Here is an 18,719-nt window from a genome sequence, read left to right on the forward strand (position 1 = left end):
GCAAACACAGGGAGAACATACAAACTCCACACAGATAAGGCCATGGTCGGGATTTGAACTCATGACCCCAGTGCTGTGAGGCAGAAGTGCTAACCACTAAGCCACCATATTTTGAGTGGATCTTCTACTTGTTCGCGATAGGACTGATTGTGCAAAAAACCCGCTGTGTTATAACTGTAATTGAAAGTCAGGTAAAGTTAATCGGCTCTAAAATGAGTGAAAACCGCGTTAAAATCATACTTGCCTACATTAAGGCAGTGAAGTCCGGGAGATCCAGGACAGCGGGTGTGCCTACAGGGCGGGCGCGGTCAATCACGTCATTTTGGCCCAGCCCCCGGTGAAGTAACTGACATTTTGCTGCCAGGGCTGGGGCAAGAATTATGATTCACCGCTTTATTTTTGCCAGGTAATTGTGGGATGCGGGAGACTTGCCCGCTTTCCCAGGAGTCCAGGAGACCGACCCGGATTTCGGGAGTCTCCCGGACATTCCAGGAGAGTTGGCAAGTATGGTTAAAATGACTTAATGGGGTGTGAAAAAAATAAATCCCGCAGTCAATTGAATTGCCCCCATATCATAACTTCCTAATTCAGAGGAAAGCAGGTTGGAGATGAGCAGATCACTACATTGTGCTGGCAAGCCCTGTAACCCTATAACACCCGGAGAATCGCGGGATTCTTCTGTCTGCCATATTACAAGAGAATTGGATAATTCAGTTGCTGTGGAACTATAAGTTCCAGCATGCCCCCGCGCGGTGGTTCCCTGACAGGCGCGAGATGTCTGGCGCACAAGGAGTTAAAGGCACGCCGTCTCCATGGCAACGCGGCATGCGGCCACCAGGGGTCGCTGCGGAGGCGGGAGGAGGAGGAGGAGCGGTGCACGAGCGCCGTCATCTCGCGAGGTCTGGGCGCGCGGCGGCGGCATCATCCCGTGCAGACAGCGGCGCGAGGCGGAGACACCGGGCGCGGTAAGCGGGGACTGGGGGGGTGTGTATGTGCCCGTATGTACCCGTGCCCCCTCTCCTACCTGCACCCCCATAACACCGTGCTCTGTGTGTGTGTGCGCGCGCGCCTCCTCACCTACCTGTACTCTCATATCCCTATCACTGTGCTGTGTGCCCCTTACATTATATATACTGTACCCTCATATCCCTATCACTGTACTGTGTGCCCCTTATATTATATATACTGTGCCCTCATATCCCTATCACTGTACTGTGTGCCCCTTACATTATATATACTGTGCCCTCATATCCCTATCACTGTACTGTGTGCCCCTTACATTATATATACTGTACCCTCATATCCCTATCACTGTACTGTGTGCCCCTTATATTATATATACTGTGCCCTCATATCCCTATCACTGTACTGTGCCCCTTATATTATATATACTGTGCCCTCATATCCCTATCACTGTACTGTGCCCCTTATATTATATATACTGTGCCCTCATATCCATATCACTGTACTGTGTGCCCCTTATATTATATATACTGTGCCCTCATATCCCTATCACTGTACTGTGCCCCTTATATTATATATACTGTCCTCCTTATATTATACATACTGTCCTCATATTATATACACTTCCCTCATATCCCTATCACTGTTCTGTGTGCCCCTTACATTATATATACTGTACCCTCATATCCCTATCACTGTACTGTGCCCCTTATATTATATATACTGTCCTCCTTATATTATACATACTGTCCTCATATTATATACACTTCCCTCATATCCCTATCACTGTGCTGTGTGCCCCTTACATTATATATACTGTACCCTCATATCCCTATCACTGTACTGTGCCCCTTATATTATATATACTGTCCTCCTTATATTATATATACTGTCCTCATATTATATACACTACCCTCATATCCCTATCACTGTGCTGTGTGCCCCTTACATTATATATACTGTGCCCTCATATCCCTATCACTGTACTGTGCCCCTTATATTATATATACTGTGCCCTCATATCCCTATCACTGTACTGTGCCCCTTATATTATATATACTGTGCCCTCATATCCCTATCACTGTACTGTGCCCCTTATATTATATATACTGTGCCCTCATATCCCTATCACTGTACTGTGCCCCTTATATTATATATACTGTGCCCTCATATCCCTATCACTGTACTGTGCCCCTTATATTATATATACTGTGCCCTCATATCCCTATCACTGTACTGTGCCCCTTATATTATATATACTGTGCCTTCATATCCCTATCACTGTACTGTGCCCCTTATATTATATATACTGTGCCCTCATATCCCTATCACTGTACTGTGCCCCTTATATTATATATACTGTGCCCTCATATCCCTATCACTGTACTGTGCCCCTTATATTATATATACTGTGCCCTCATATCCATATCCCTATCCCTATCACTGTACTGTGCCCCTTATTTTATATATACTGTGCCCTCATATCCCTATCACTGTACTGTGCCCTTTATATTATATATACTGTGCCCTCATATCCCTATCACTGTACTGTTGGCCCCTTATATTATATATACTGTGCCCTCATATCCCTATCACTGTACTGTGCCCCTTATATTATATATACTGTGCCCTCATATCCCTATCACTGTACTGTGTGCCCCTTACATTATACATACTGTGCCCTCATATCCCTATCACTGTACTGTGCCCTTTATATTATATATACTGTGCCCTCATATCCCGATCACTGTACTGTGCCCCTTACATTATACATACTGTACCCTCATATCCCTATCACTGTACTGTCCTCCTTATATTATACATACTGTCCTCATATTATATACACTACCCTCATATCCCTATCACTGTACTGTGCCCCTTATATTATATATACTGTACTCCTTATATTATACATACTGTCCTCATATTATATACACTTCCCTCATATCCCTATCACTGTGCTGTGTGCCCCTTATATTATATATACTGTCCTCCTTATATTATACATACTGTCCTCCTCATATTATATACACTACTCATATCCCTATCACTGTACTGTGTGCTCCTTACATTATATATACTGTCCTCCTTATATTATACATACTGTCCTCATATTATATATACTACTCTCATATCCCTATCACTGTACTGTGCCCCTTTTATTATATATACCTGTCCTCCTTATATTATACATACTGTCCTCTTATTATATACACTACCCTCATATCCCTATCAATGTACTGTGTTCCCCTTACGTTATATATACTGTCCTCCTTATATTATACATACTGTCCTCATATTATATACACTACCCTCATATCCCTATCACTGTGCTGTGTGCCCCTTATATTATATATACTGTGCCCTCATATCCCTATCACTGTACTGTGCCCCTTATATTATATATACTGTGCCCTCATATCCCTATCACTGTACTGTGTGCTCCTTACATTAAATATACTGTCCTCCTTATATTATACATACTGTCCTCATATTATATACACTACCCTCATATACCTATCACTGTACTGTGTGCCCCTTACATTATACATACTGTGCCCTCATATCCCTATCACTGTACTGTGCCCTTTATATTATATATACTGTGCCCTCATATCCCGATCACTGTACTGTGCCCCTTACATTATACATACTGTACCCTCATATCCCTATCACTGTACTGTCCTCCTTATATTATACATACTGTCCTCATATTATATACACTACCCTCATATCCCTATCACTGTACTGTGCCCCTTATATTATATATACTGTACTCCTTATATTATACATACTGTCCTCATATTATATACACTTCCCTCATATCCCTATCACTGTGCTGTGTGCCCCTTATATTATATATACTGTCCTCCTTATATTATACATACTGTCCTCCTCATATTATATACACTACTCATATCCCTATCACTGTACTGTGTGCTCCTTACATTATATATACTGTCCTCCTTATATTATACATACTGTCCTCATATTATATATACTACTCTCATATCCCTATCACTGTACTGTGCCCCTTTTATTATATATACCTGTCCTCCTTATATTATACATACTGTCCTCTTATTATATACACTACCCTCATATCCCTATCAATGTACTGTGTTCCCCTTACGTTATATATACTGTCCTCCTTATATTATACATACTGTCCTCATATTATATACACTACCCTCATATCCCTATCACTGTGCTGTGTGCCCCTTATATTATATATACTGTGCCCTCATATCCCTATCACTGTACTGTGCCCCTTATATTATATATACTGTGCCCTCATATCCCTATCACTGTACTGTGTGCTCCTTACATTAAATATACTGTCCTCCTTATATTATACATACTGTCCTCATATTATATACACTACCCTCATATCCCTATCACTGTGCTGTGTGCCCCGTATATTATATATACTGTGCCCTCATATCCCTATCACTGTACTGTGTGCCCCTTACATTATATATACCTGTCCTCCTTATATTATACATACTGTCCTAATATTATACGTACTGTCCTCATATTATATACACTACCCTCATATTCCATATCATAGTGCTGTGTTCCCCTTAATAAATAAATAAATATATATATATATATATATATATATATCTAGCTAGCTTCTGATTGGCTGGTTGCGTGTTGACCCTTCCAGCTGATACTACTCAAATCAACAGTGTTGCAACTATATTATAAGTCATGGAGGTCTGTACTCTTTAATTCACATTTCCATTTGGATATAAGATTGCCATTTGATTTTTAAAAGGGTAACCCAGCAGAGGTGGAGCTATTTGTATTTATTTGTGCACTCATTTGTATTGGACACTAAATCACATTATTAGAGGGCAGTGTTGGCTAACCTGTGACACTCCAGGTGTTGTGAAACTACAAGTCCCAGCATACCTTTCCAGCAATAAGCTGCTTTATATTGGCAAAGCATGCTGGGACTTGTAGTTTCTCAACACCTGGAGTGTCACAGGTTAGCCAACACTGTTATAGGGTGTAAAAATATATGGTGATCTGTCTTGCATTTAGTACCAACACTACGCTATTCTTGCGTATAATTAGACAAACTTATATGCCTGACGTATATCTGGTGCAATTGCTATTTTCTTTAACATGCATCCAACTCAACACATGCATGTTAATACACTTTTTGGTGTGCGTCTCCCCCCCCCCCCCCCCCCCTCCCTTTTCATTTATCGGTGCACAAATGCATTTTACAGAAGTGTTACACGTCATAACAAACACATCTGACAATAAAGCCGTAAGGAGCCAGGGGCCACAGGAGAAGGCTCGTCGGGCCTCATGATGCCAATCGTTGTTCTATAGGATATGACAGACCCTTCACCATTAGCCCAACAATGGATAGTAACCGAGGAAGCCACGAAGGCTCCGTTCTGAGATGGGCAGAGGGACGGGAGGCAAAGTGGATGAAAGGGAATTTCGTTTTTATTGGTTCCAGTTGAGTTTGTTTTTTTTTTTTATATGTCCCAAGTGGCTCACTCTTCACATGTTTGTGGTATTGTGTTACTGGAATAGTGATAGAAGCACGCCCGTGATGTAATACTGATATAACAATAGAGGACGGACATGTAATATTGAGACGTGTGTGGGGTATTACCAGCTCTGATGGGATACTGTGGTGTTAGGTGACTGCGCGGTAACAATAAACTTTCACTGCAGCTAATAGTTTAATAGTGGGAGGGCTGACTGTAAGCTGCTTTCTGCGTCCTCTTATAACAGGCTGCTGACTACTTAGGCCAAGTAATTTGCATGGAATATCAGGCATGCTCCATATAATATTTGCATGTTGCATGTGATTGTTTTACATTTGGTAGTCTAGTGTGTCTTAGATCTAATATAATGTTTGAGTCTTATAGGGTGTTTGGAGGAGAGTAAGGGAGAGGTGTAGTGCCCAAAATGTGCCTCAACTTTAGAATACCAGAGTTATTGAGTTTTTAGATACAAGCTGGTTATGTGTGACCTAGGACTGTTTATCGATGAGACGTATTACAGGTCCAGCACTGCTGTATTGTAAAAGAAATCAATGGCCATGTGCTGTAAAGGTTCTAGATTCTACTAGGTGACATATAATGTAATGTATGGAGGCATGCAACACAGCTGAAATTGAAAGATGGCTCCATTTACTGAAGCACTATATAATGCTATCCCTCCCCAATGATTTATTGCAACACAACTGAAAGTGATATAATATAACAATTACTCAGTATAATGCAACATGCTGTAACATAACACATCCTTCACACGTGAGACTCCCAACAATGCTACATAACACAATAAGGTAATTGAACATAACACGATCATTGTTTCTCTGATGGCTGCAGGGAACAGAATCATTGTGTGACCGCACATCCTATAAAGGGAATAGAAGGTGATAGAGGAGTTTAAAGTGAGCTGAAAACTCAAGAATTTTCTGCGCTTATATTTGTACAGTAGAAAATGATAAAACGCTGCCATTGACGTATGGGATTTGTGAGCGGTTTTAAATTAAAAGTAAATAGATCATTTTAATGGGTTGTCCACCTCTCTTTTAACTACTGCATTTTAACTATCAGTAGACTGGGTGTCCCTTCCTGATCAACTTGGGGGGCCCTTATGAGAAGGAGTTCAGTGGTGGGAGGGCGCCTGATAGGAGACAGACAGGATTTCAGCTAATAAGGCTGCAAACTACTCTTACACAATACCTATATTAAATGTATTTGTGTTCAAGTGTATTTAGAACATGAGACACACAGTGCTGGAGTCTTCAGTGTTTTTTCCTGTTTGTGGAACTCCGCTTTTAAGAGCTCTTACAAAATATAAAAGCTAATTTAAAGAGATTTGTTACAGGACAATAATTTTGGCCAAAAAAGGGACACCCTTTTTTAAACCGAGTTTGGTAAAAGCTCGCAGCTTAACTGGTTTTAGAATTAGATCTGGGCGGTTTGCCGCTGTCAAGACTTCTGACGTCCGTTAAGCTGTGCGTGTAAGAGTTTATCACAAACTCTGATTAGCATCTTTTTTCCTTTTAAGATGTTAAACTGTGGCCAGATTGATAATAGACATTATTCTTGCTCTAGCAAAGCTGCTATTAGTTTGTCCGTTTCAGTTATAGTTGTCCTTTTGCATTTAATGTATAAAGAAGCATGGATTGGTGATGTTAATCCAGGCCTGTAGGAATACTTATAGAAGGTATTGATGCTTACAGTCAGCAGAATGACAGCGCTCAGTAACACTCAGTGACAATGCTGCTGTGAGCTCTGCAAAGTGTTATGTAGATAGCAAACAGCTGTGTCTATACCCTTAGTGCTGCTGCAGCGGATGTCCTTGTTCAGTCCTTAGAGAACGCAGAGTCCCTGTGCTGTTCCTCCCCTGCACGTCTTATGGGTTTCCCATCTGCTTTTTCCTCATTTACCACCTTTTCCTGTGTGCACAATATCCTGTTACCCACCGTTGCACTTGCCTCTTAAATTTTGAATTAAAAAAATTGATGACCTCTAATAACCTGGTCTAATGCTGGGGTAAACTGTCCTATCCCACCTTGTGTTATTTGTTAGCAACTCTTCAGAGATGTCACTTTCTCTCCCTGCTGTAGGATATCTATGCTCAGCAAGATAGTCTTGTATGCATCCTATAACTGTGTGATAATTTGGGACCAGGCAGTGATACTTCGCGGTGTGTACACTGTGCATGTCTGTATCTAGCATTTAGTTTAATAGAGCGTAACAATGTCTGTCGCTGTTTTTTCGGGTGCCACGCCGGACCTCCAGGCCGCTCTTGCTAGATTAAGCTTCTCATGAAATTGCAGATACCTGTAACGGATAATTGCATACAGATTAGAACTCTCCCTTTTCAGGGTGACAGCAATTACTGCCTGCATTATTCTTTGCATCCTTGATCTTTCATAGATTAGACATGGATCAGGTGATGAAGCACATTCATGTAAAGAACTGTAGGTTTTATCAGTCTGCAGAAAAAAAATCCCATTGATGGCGTGATGGATAATATGTGTTGTTTATAGTCCATAATGTTAGATTTTGTCAAAATTACATGACAGGTCCACTGTTATTTGAGTTCCATTTTCCGTGAGCTTAGGATAGTTGTAACCCTGCTGTAAGCTTGCCCACAACTGACACATTAGTCACTCCTTGCTTGTCAAATCTGCTACTTAACATTTTCCTTTCATATTGCATCATGCTAATTTAGTGGCCTTTACTTAGCCTTACGGAAAGGTCACTCCTCCTGGGCTGTTTAGCTATCCTACACCGAAATAATAATCAGTTTATCACTATGGTGTAATGTGTGTGTGTGTGTTTTTTTTTTTATTGAATTGAGGTAAACTTGCATTCATAAATTAATTACTGATTTTGCTTACTAAAATCTTTATGGTGAAACAAAACATTACAACATCTATATCTTCATACGTTGCCGAGTACCGTGAAGTGTATTGTCTCTGACGGTCATTCCGAACTTGCATGCTGTCCTGTGTCTGTGATAGTCAGTCCCTCATACCAATTAAAATAATTGGGCCTATTATCGGGATCAGTAAACGCTATGCTCAGTCCGTCTTCAGTACACACAATGTTTTGTTAAAGGTGATGGACCCTAAATGTTGCTTGTAGTATTGTTGGTCTGTCTTTCGTCAATGATTCCTATGATGTCGGCCAATCAAGCTGCCTTTACTTTGTAGGGAATGCTAGCAGACTTCTGGTGCATGAGAAACACACATATGTTTCAACTGTGAGACACTAAGGTATACTCCACATGTGTACCTCGGAGGAGATCTACAAAACATAGTGTTGATGAATACTGGGGGCTGGGAAATCTGAGTATATATCTATATTTGTATTCTTTTGTTTAGCAATGCTTCTCATATTTAAAATCCTGTCTTCCTGACTTACTACTTTAATAGTTGTACTTTCCTTTTTCTTCTAGGCCTGGGATGTCGTTGGTGGTTGAATCGTCCAGTGATTGTGGCACGTCTTCAAGTCTTCCTTTTTATTTTGACTTTACTCCTGACCATGGATTTTGATCACTTACGTATTTAACCAAGACATTATGTTCAATATAGCAGATAATGTCTACTTGGTCCAAATGGGCTTCTCACCGCCCCACCCAAACCACCAAGTGACTGGTGTACTAAATCTTGGATGAAGCGGACACAAAGGAAGTCACATGACTGTGCCCTATATTTGCTTTTGTAAAACGAGCTTTGTGTTATTACTTTTACGTGCTGGAAAATGAAATTTCCATTTTATTGGCTCGTTACTACTCAAGCAGAGTAATTGCTCTTCAGAGTTCGCTAATCCAAAATTCTGTTGGCATGGCTACCGACCCGACGTGATTGGCTGGCGTCACTCTTGAACTCATGAGTGGGTACACCATGCTGCGCAATGGGGGATTTGGGAATGGAGGTCAGCCTTGGATGCTGCGTTGGTCCAGCCGGATCAGACTCTCGTGGCTCAGCTTCACATTGTTCATCATCCTGGTTTTCTTCCCTCTGATTGCCCACTATTACCTCACCACCATCGATGACGCCAACAACGCAGGTAAGCCAATTTTCCCCCCGCGGACGGGCAATGAACTCTGTGAAGTGAAGCATGTTCAGGATCTGTGTAGGATACGAGAATCGGTAAGCGAGGAGCTCCTGCAGCTGGAAGCGAAACGGCAAGAACTCAACAGTGAGATCGCGAAATTAAACTTAAAAATCGAAGCATGTAAAAAGAGCATAGAGAACGCAAAACAGGACCTTCTTCAGCTCAAGAATGTCATCAGTCAAACGGAGCATTCGTATAAAGAACTGATGGCACAAAATCAGCCAAAACTTTCATTGCCAATCCGGCTATTGCCAGAGAAAGACGATGTTGACATACCGTTGCCAAAGTCCAAAAGGGACTGCCGGCTACATAACTGTTTTGACTACTCGCGGTGCCCACTGACGTCTGGGTTTCCCGTATTTGTCTATAACAGCGATCTGTACCCTTTTGGCAACTTCATAGACCCTTTAATCAAACAAGCCTTGGAGGCTAGTGTCAGAACTAATGTCTATGTGACTGAAAATGCAAATATTGCTTGTATATATGTAGTTTTATTGGGAGAAATGCAGGAACCAATGATGCCAAAACCTACTGAACTAGAGCAACAGTTGCACTCTTTGCCATACTGGAGGACTGATGGCCACAACCATCTAATAATTAACTTGTCCAGGAAATCCGAGACCCAGAACTATCTTTATAACATTAGCACAGGGCGTGCCATGCTTGCTCAGTCTACCTTTTACGATTCACAGTACCGACCCGGTTTTGACATAATTGTGTCACCATTAGTCCATGCCATGTCCGAACCGAACTACTTGGAAATCCCACCGCAGGTGCCAGTGAAAAGGAAGTACCTATTCTGTTTTCAAGGAGAAAAAATCGAATCCCTGCGTTCCAGCTTACAAGAAGCTCGTTCATTTGAAGAAGAAATTGAAGGTAACGCCCCAGCTGACTACGATGACCGCATCATCACCACTCTGAAGGCTGTCCAGGACAGTAAGTTAGATTTTGTCATGGTAGAGTTTACATGTAAAATCCAGCCTAAAGAAAGCCTGCCCACTGAGTGGGCTCTATGTGGGGGAAGGGAAGACCGACTAGAGCTTCTGAAGCAATCCACTTTTGCACTGATCATTACCCCGGGAGATTCCCAGCTTCTAATATCTGCTGGCAGTGTCATGCGACTCTTTGAGGCTCTCGAGGTGGGGGCCATCCCGGTCATTCTCGGAGAGCAAGTCCAGTTACCCTACCATGACATGATACGATGGAACGAGGCGGTCTTAATCATACCAAAGCCGCGTATCACAGAAGCACACTTTCTTTTAAGGAGCATCTCCGATAACGACCTCCTCTCTATGAGGAGACAAGGACGTTTCTTGTGGGAGACCTACTTTTCTACATCGGATACAGTTTTTAATACCATCTTGGCAACTGTAAGGACTCGTATCCAAATCCCAGCTGCCCCCATTAGAGAAGAACACGCCGTGGAAATCCCCCATCGTTCTGGGAAAGCGGCTGGTACGGATCCAAATATGGCAGATAACGGAGACTTGGATTTGGGCCCTGTAGAAACAGAACCACCTTACGCCTCCCCTAAATATCTCCGTAACTTCACGCTGACGGCGACGGATATTTACCGTAACTGGAATTCCGCTCCGGGTCCTTTCCACCTCTTTCCTCACACGCCCTTTGACCCACTTTTGCCCTCAGAAGCAAAGTTTCTAGGATCTGGAACCGGGTTTCGACCAATTGGTGGTGGGGCTGGCGGGTCCGGAAAGGAGTTTCAGGCTGCCCTGGGTGGAAATGTCCCTAGGGAGCAGTTCACTGTGGTTATGTTAACCTATGAACGCGAGGAAGTATTAATGAACTCTTTGGAAAGGTTGAATGGACTCCCTTACTTAAACAAAGTTGTTGTAGTTTGGAACTCTCCGAAGTTACCATCGGAAGACCTCCTCTGGCCTGACATTGGTCTGCCTATAGTGGTAAGTCTTATCCAACATTTTCTGAAACCTTTTTGGCTGTATGTGACCTGAAACGATAGTTATACTTTTTGGGGTGCAGCTATTTAAATAAAAGTACATACATGTTTGCAGAATGGCTGGACATCTTATTTAGCTATAGTTCGGAACCTGTTGCCAATAGTGGTATGCTTGGCTATTACGCAGGCGAGTTCAAGTTCTATTACTATCCTGTCCCTCACACACTAATTAGTGAAATGTAGACTAACAATACCCGGTAATTAAACTGTAACTGTATAGTAGATCTGATGGTTTTAGCTGTCCGTGTGTTTTCATTTTGAATTTTATGTTTAACGGGATTACTCTTTTCTTTAGCAAATAAAATCTCTAGGGTCATTTTATGAAAACTGGTGCACAGGCCACAGCGAGGATTGAGGTCACCCGTCAGTACCAGTAAGACATCTGCTTCATATTTTCGAACCTGTAGTGCATACAAGAGTTTGATTGTGGCTGCAGTAGGCTACACCAGTTGTTATGCACAGGAAAACGTAACCTACCTGGTCTTGTGATTAAATCTCAAGAGATGAATTTATTAAAAGACTGCTACCTCGTTTTTTTTTTTGTTTTTTTTCCGACAATTAAAACCCTGAGATAAATGTCTCTAAAATCTCATTACACAGGTCGAAGCAGGTTTCCCTGCTACGAATCGGCTAGAAAATAATTTGCAAGAATGATCAATTCATCTAATCGGGTTGCCAAAGGACGCAATTAATCGATTGACGGTCAAGCAATACAAATAAATTGTGGCATTGCGTGGTTAGGGACGATAATTGCACTGCAACGGCGGTAAATTGCTTATGTAGATTGCCCTGCAGGAAATGAGCTGTTGCCAACTGGGCAATTGCTGTTGTGCATTTAATCGGCGATGACCAAAGGAATGAAAATCGCTTGTGGCCTAATCACTTACTGTCGAATTGGTAACATGGCAAAACTGGGTTCTGGAGAAATGTACGGATTAAAAAAGGCAAAGACACTTTCGAATTTGCTCTTTTGGTTGGTTTGGTGTATTTAGTTTGTACTTGTACATAGTTATGTAAGCATATTACTAACTGCTTGTTATTAGATTTCAAGAGATCATTGTTGATTCATACTAGGATAAAGGGTTAAAGGCTACTAGTGGTGGTGGGGTTTTTAATCTTTACTGTACTGCTGAAAAGAGACTATTTATAGAGCTAAGGAGTGGTTACCATTTTATGTATTATTAATGGTTATATAGAATATAAAATCTGCTAACAGATCATGTAAATCACACAATGTTATCAAATATTGTATCAATCGCTGGATACATGGCTAAATATAACCCACGTATAAACAGTCACTTAAATCATTCATTATTCAGTGTATCTGTTCTATAATACTGAAGTAATCTGCCAGCCTGCAGAATATTATGTCCAAAAGTTCCTTAATCTCGCTCCGCTCAGGAACTTTCCAAGTGCCATATCACATTGGGAGGAGGAACGTGATGGAATCAAACTGCTGAACTGGACCGTGCTTGTAATTCTCCCCGCTCCGTCTGTTTCCCAATAATGGATATAAACTCTGCTTCTCTTCATCTGTCATAAGAACAATACGTGGGTAGAAAATTATTAAGATCTGAGGTGCATTTGGCACCGCTGAGCGAGGCCTGGATTGACGGACTAGAAATATCACTTGATAACAGCTTTGAACACCCGGGTCAGACTGCGGGTTTTAAGTAGCAGCAAAACCTGGAAATTCACTTTCGAAATGCCTTGTTGCAAAAGCTTCAAATTAGTGATTTCTGTCTTGTTGCTATTTTGATTGCAGGGACTATACCCTTTGTAAAGTGCACTAAGCATATTCACATGGTAAAATATTGTGTATAAGGGCAGATAAAACTGGCTGATAACTAGCATTAGACAGTAATAAGTGCCTGCTGTAAGGATGTATCTTGCAGAACATTCCATAATGTGAGGAGGTTTTGCTTTGTATGACATATTGTTAAACAAAACAAGGATGTTGGACCATACAGTCATTACCAGGGTCTGTTAGGACCACACACCCCTTCGTCTTCCAACATCCTGGATAATGGTGGTTTTCAGGCCGCGTACGCTGTCTTCTATCACCGTGTGACAGTATTACACAGTACTTGTGATCTCCTATTTCAGCACATCTCGTAGGGCCCCCTTTACAGGGCTTGCTCATAAACGTAGCATGTTTCTTCCAGATATCATGCCGTTTTGCCCAAATGGAAACCAGATGGAAAAGCTCCACATAAAAAACAAGAATTAAGTGGCCTGGCTTCCTTGTGTGGTCGTGTGATGGTACAATAAGTGGTGTCTCCCTTAGAGAATACAAGTAATTAAATATGTATAAGGATAAGTACAAGAATATGTGCCAATTGCTAAAACATTGTTGCATGCAAGAAAGTGTCACAAACACAGGTGTGAACAGTGATTTATATTACCCCTCTGTGTTTAAATACCTTGTTATACTGCAGACAGACATCGCAATTGCTTAATTAATTCCGTGCTGTGTTGTACATTAGTAACTTTTTTAATAAGTGATTAGGTTGTATTTCTAAGAGGTTTTAGTCTCGCTTATGCTTCAGTTTACTGAGATGGTAGGAAATTTAAAATGGTATTACAAAAAGATATCGGGCAATACCTCGCCCCTTTTTAGAAGCTAAGAATGAGTCCTAAATCCGTTGACTGGGACTCTCCGGGGTTTAAGGCAGAGACTCTGTGTCACTGAGGGTCCCTAACGCATAGATATACAGCATACAGGTCCCGTCCACAGATTGGGTGCCTCTGTGTGTAGATGACAGGTCCACTTTTAAAGGGGTTTCCAGTCCCTATGTGTGAGGTTTAGCACCACCTACACAAATTCATCCATGAGAAATAAACACCCACCCCCTTCTCTCCACTATAACTTTCTGCAAGGGGCTATCGTTTTGTGTTTTGCTGTGCTCAGCAACCAGTGCAAGCAAGTTTATTTTTACATTTTCCGTCTAATAACTACACACAAGGACGATGCCGTGATTGGATAACTAGTCTTGGCACCATTTTTATTGTCAGGCAATCATTTTACGTTCACACATGCAGAAATTTCTGGACAACTTTGCCTAAAAAAAACATAAATTGGTCACTGATGTCTACAGGTGTAGTCCTTTTAATCATGGTCTAATTGGATGTACGTGATCACAACCAGTTCCCCGGAGCTTGTAGATGGATGTGTGACTGTACAGGGTCAGCCTCACAATGTCACCTTCCTCTGAACACTGTCGGATTGGCTGACCCCAAATTGTCCCCAATTACTCATCACAAACTCATTTGGTCATCCAAACCACTTACAGCTGTAGCCTCAAGCAACTACTTTAGGGTTGGAGAAATCCCAGGGACCAGGGACCCAATGAGTCCTAAAAATTGTTAGCTCCTAATTTTTATTTTTGTGGGATAATTTCAATAAATGCACATCTTGCAATATCCTGCTGGCTTCTAGATGTGACGGACAGACCCTGAATCCTACCTTCTGTCCATATATGGGATTAATCGCCTTAACTACATTTTAAAGTTCAATTTTTAAAATGAATGGATGAGAGATATCTGTTTCCGTTCTGAGTCAGTGGTAACTACAGACCGGCCTGGTAAAGTGACTCTCTCGCTTTATTATTGTATTTCTTGTTGCCTTTTACCCAGTCATTTCCATGTACCTGCACAAACACAGGACACCTGTCTTCTATTCAGCTGAAAACCGCAGCCAATGTACGTGGGAGAGGTACAGGTGTCCGGAAATTCTCCTGTCAGGAATATTAACCCTGTGAGGATAAACGCGGGCCTGAAATAGGAGAATGTGGACACACCGTAAGCAGTATCTTTGTACATAACATGATCATTGGGTATTTTGTACCAACGTGTCTCTCTGTGACACACGGGCAGCTTGCAGACCTGGGACAATGCGTATAGTTATCCGGAATAGCAGACACTGTGCTGGAGGTTCTGTCATATGTTCTGTTTCTAACTAGTTTTAATTTAAGCATTATGCCGCGTGATTAAATATTTCATGTGATCCCACATGAACACTGTAATAGCTGCCCTGTGTTTGCGACTGAAATCTGCTCCGTGTGAAAATATATTCGTTTTTACAGTTCATATGGCGATTTTAGCCCAGTGATTCATGTCTGCAGGGTGCAGAACGACTTTATATTCCCTAGGGACCCCCTCTTATTCCAGGGCCTCTGTCTAATTACAAGCTACAGAAATCACCGCGGTCTCTTGTCGCAGTGCTCTAAATTTAAAGATGCATTCTCATGGCTGGGATGTATTTATAGTATTTCCTGAGCACCAGACAAGCATTTATGTATCGTTTTAGAGCACGTTAAAAAGCCATCACGCGGTGCCCAGATGTGCCGCTCTGTTTCCCAGGACTAAAGGGGGAATAGCAGCTTTGTTGTGTATTGTAACCGTGTTTTCTTTCCTTACTGTGTGTGTGCGTTTTTTTAAAAAATCAAAATGCACCCAACATGTGCTAAGCTTATTACTTGTAATGTGTTTTGTTTTTTGCTCCTTTTAAGCAATTCTTCTAATTATTGCACAGTCCTATGGCTTTTACATTTTATTTGCAGCTAATTAAACCAAGCAGCTCTTTGGCTTTTTACCTCTGACATGCACAGAGGCAGATCAATTCCGTGTGTAAGATTACAGTATGTCTGCAGTGAGGTTGTGCATTCCTGTGCGCGCTGGTTAGCTAAGGTTACATCTTGTATTTATAATGCATTGTATAATATATATTGCGTGGAAATGATGAAAGCCTACATGTTAAATGAGAGCAACCAGCTTGCCCTATGGTGCCGGAGAGCGGCAGATACTATTAATATCTGGCTCTGGAAAACCGGTTTCTCTCACCACGTTCTTGTACAAATCTTGGGGTTGTATTTTTTTAGTATGTGTTGGTGAAAGTTGTATTGATAAGTACCTGGCTAGTTGTTTGTTGCGTTTTTGATTCAAATGCAAATTTTGTTTCTTTTCAAAACAAAGACTATAGGAAATGCATCCTGACCTGAGCTCTAATCCTTCACTTTACATACACATAAGGTTACCTTGACCAGCAACATACCACCAATCACAAAGCCCTTCTATAGGTATTACATAAAGATGTGATGGCTTTTTCAGTGTTTGTTCCTTTGTCGCCAGCCTGCTGGTATAGTTGTGTGCATGTACCTAATGCCCTTTTGCAAAATTGTTTTCCCTTATAAAGAGGCAGCACCACGTACATAAAGGCTTCACCCATTCCCTTTTCACAAATATCTGTTTAAACTGTCAGAAATTCCAGAAATCGGGAGGTTTTTCTTTTCGGCATTGAAAGCGGATGGCAAGATCTATTAAACGGTCCGTGCAGGAGAAAATTGTCTCTGTAATTGTCGTAGATAGAGATACTAGTGATTAGTGAGCTCTGATTATGCTGGGATGGTGCATTTTGTCCACGTTACTGTCTGATGTGTGGTTGTACACACTATTTATAATGCCTACTCCTGCAGCTTCTGTACTGAAGGCACTAACCTCAAAATATCCATTACTTGTGCCTAGTACAGGGAATTCATACTATCCCTCTGTAAGGGGGTGTGTGTGTGAATGTAGGGATCGGTGACTGCTTCCTCTTTACCTGTTTTGATTTACATCTGAGAAATGAAAAGGTGAAACAAAAAGAAATATGGTTTTGTTGCATTTAATGATTATGCATAAATCTTATGTTGGTTTCTCTTGCAAAATGCCTTCATCATTTTTACAGCATGTTTGTATGTTTGACATTTATAACGCAATGTACAAGTAATTAGGTATTACCTTTTTAGCTTCTTGTATTTTGCTATTTTGTTTACTATAAACAGCAAGGTCAGTGTTGCTGCTACAGATGATTTGTTTAACGTTAGGCAGCCTAAAAATCACACATTGCAAAACACTGGGGGCTCTTAGCCACTAGCGTTGCTTTTGTTCCAATGGGGTCTTTTTGTAATCCAAGGGACCTTCCAATGTCTACAGGTTAATCGTCTTAATTTCTAATCAAATGGAATCTTCATTTGTAACCCACAGGAAAATGATCATTTGGAATTCAAGTGAACCCTAGAGAAACTATGAACCAAACAGACTGGGGCGCCCCCACAGTTGCTTAGCCAATAACAATCAGTTTTCCACGCTAGCATCTATTTGATTGGCTGGCAGTGTGCGCAATCTCAGCAACTCCATGTGGTACTGAAGCATCAAAAGAGATTAGATGAATATTATTATTATTATTATTTATTTATAGGGCGCCACTAGGTATCCGTAGCACCGTACAGGGACAGACAGAAATACAGTACAGGGTGAGACATCACGGAACAGTTAACAAAAAGCACAGTAACTCGGAAGCTCAAAGTACAGCTAGATAACAGGCGAGAGCCCCAGCGGGGTAGCTAGAGGGGTAGAAGGGCCTCACGGAAGAGACAAGGAGCTGGAGAGCAGAGTTAAGGTGGTGGAGAACAGGAGGAGAGGAGGCCCTGCTCGAAGGAGCGTACAATCTAAGGGGAGGGTAGGACGGACAGAGACGCAAGGGTAGGAGGAGGAAAGGGGGAGAGCGGAGGCAAAGACGGAGGGGAGGGGGGGAGAGGAGAGCGACGAGGAGGAAGGTAGGTGGGAGGCTGGAAGGAGGTCGGTTAGGTGGGGGACTGGAAGGCTATAAGGAAGAGGTGGGTTTTTAAGGCCCGTTTGAAGCTGGACAAGTTGGGTGAAGTTCTGATGGAGCGGGGAATATCTCTTGATGTGCTCAAAAACAATGCTGTGAATCTTCATGTCAATGACCCATTCATCTAAATTGCCTCTTTATTTAAAGGAGTTTATACATATAGCACACACCTGTAATGCAAACACATTAAGTCATATAGAACAGGATGTTTAATTTTTACACCTGTTTCCAAGCTTTGCTCCTGCGTTAAACACTCAAGTTGGGCTCAGTGTTTAAATGCCAGTGTGTAAGGGCCCTAAATATGACTGTTTAAAGAAGATCACTAAATATAAATCAAATCTTTAATTCATCAGAATTTTTTTTTTTTATATAAAGGTTAATGACCAATCACATTTTAAGCAATTCTATTTTATCGATGGAAAGATGTTGCAGAAATTGTCCTGTTGTGCAAGTTCCCAGAATTATGGTTTCCGGGTCAGAATATCTTTGTCTATGTCCGATGTATTGTATACAG

At 41.5% G+C, this 18,719-nt stretch overlaps 1 protein-coding gene across 1 annotated transcript in view; it reads left to right on the forward strand.

The window, feature by feature from the left end:
* Positions 1–860: 860 nt before the first annotated feature.
* Positions 861–18,719, forward strand: part of EXTL3 (exostosin like glycosyltransferase 3) — a 49,697-nt gene continuing 31,838 nt past the window's right edge. The window contains exons 1-2 of the mRNA XM_075201190.1: positions 861–965; positions 8,917–11,497. Of these exons, the coding sequence (XP_075057291.1) occupies positions 9,350–11,497 (2,148 nt within the window). The 5' untranslated portion in view covers positions 861–965; positions 8,917–9,349. The remainder of the gene's footprint in view (positions 966–8,916; positions 11,498–18,719) is intronic.

Source organism: Mixophyes fleayi, chromosome 3, assembly GCF_038048845.1.
Source record: "Mixophyes fleayi isolate aMixFle1 chromosome 3, aMixFle1.hap1, whole genome shotgun sequence".
NCBI lineage: Eukaryota > Metazoa > Chordata > Amphibia > Anura > Limnodynastidae > Mixophyes > Mixophyes fleayi.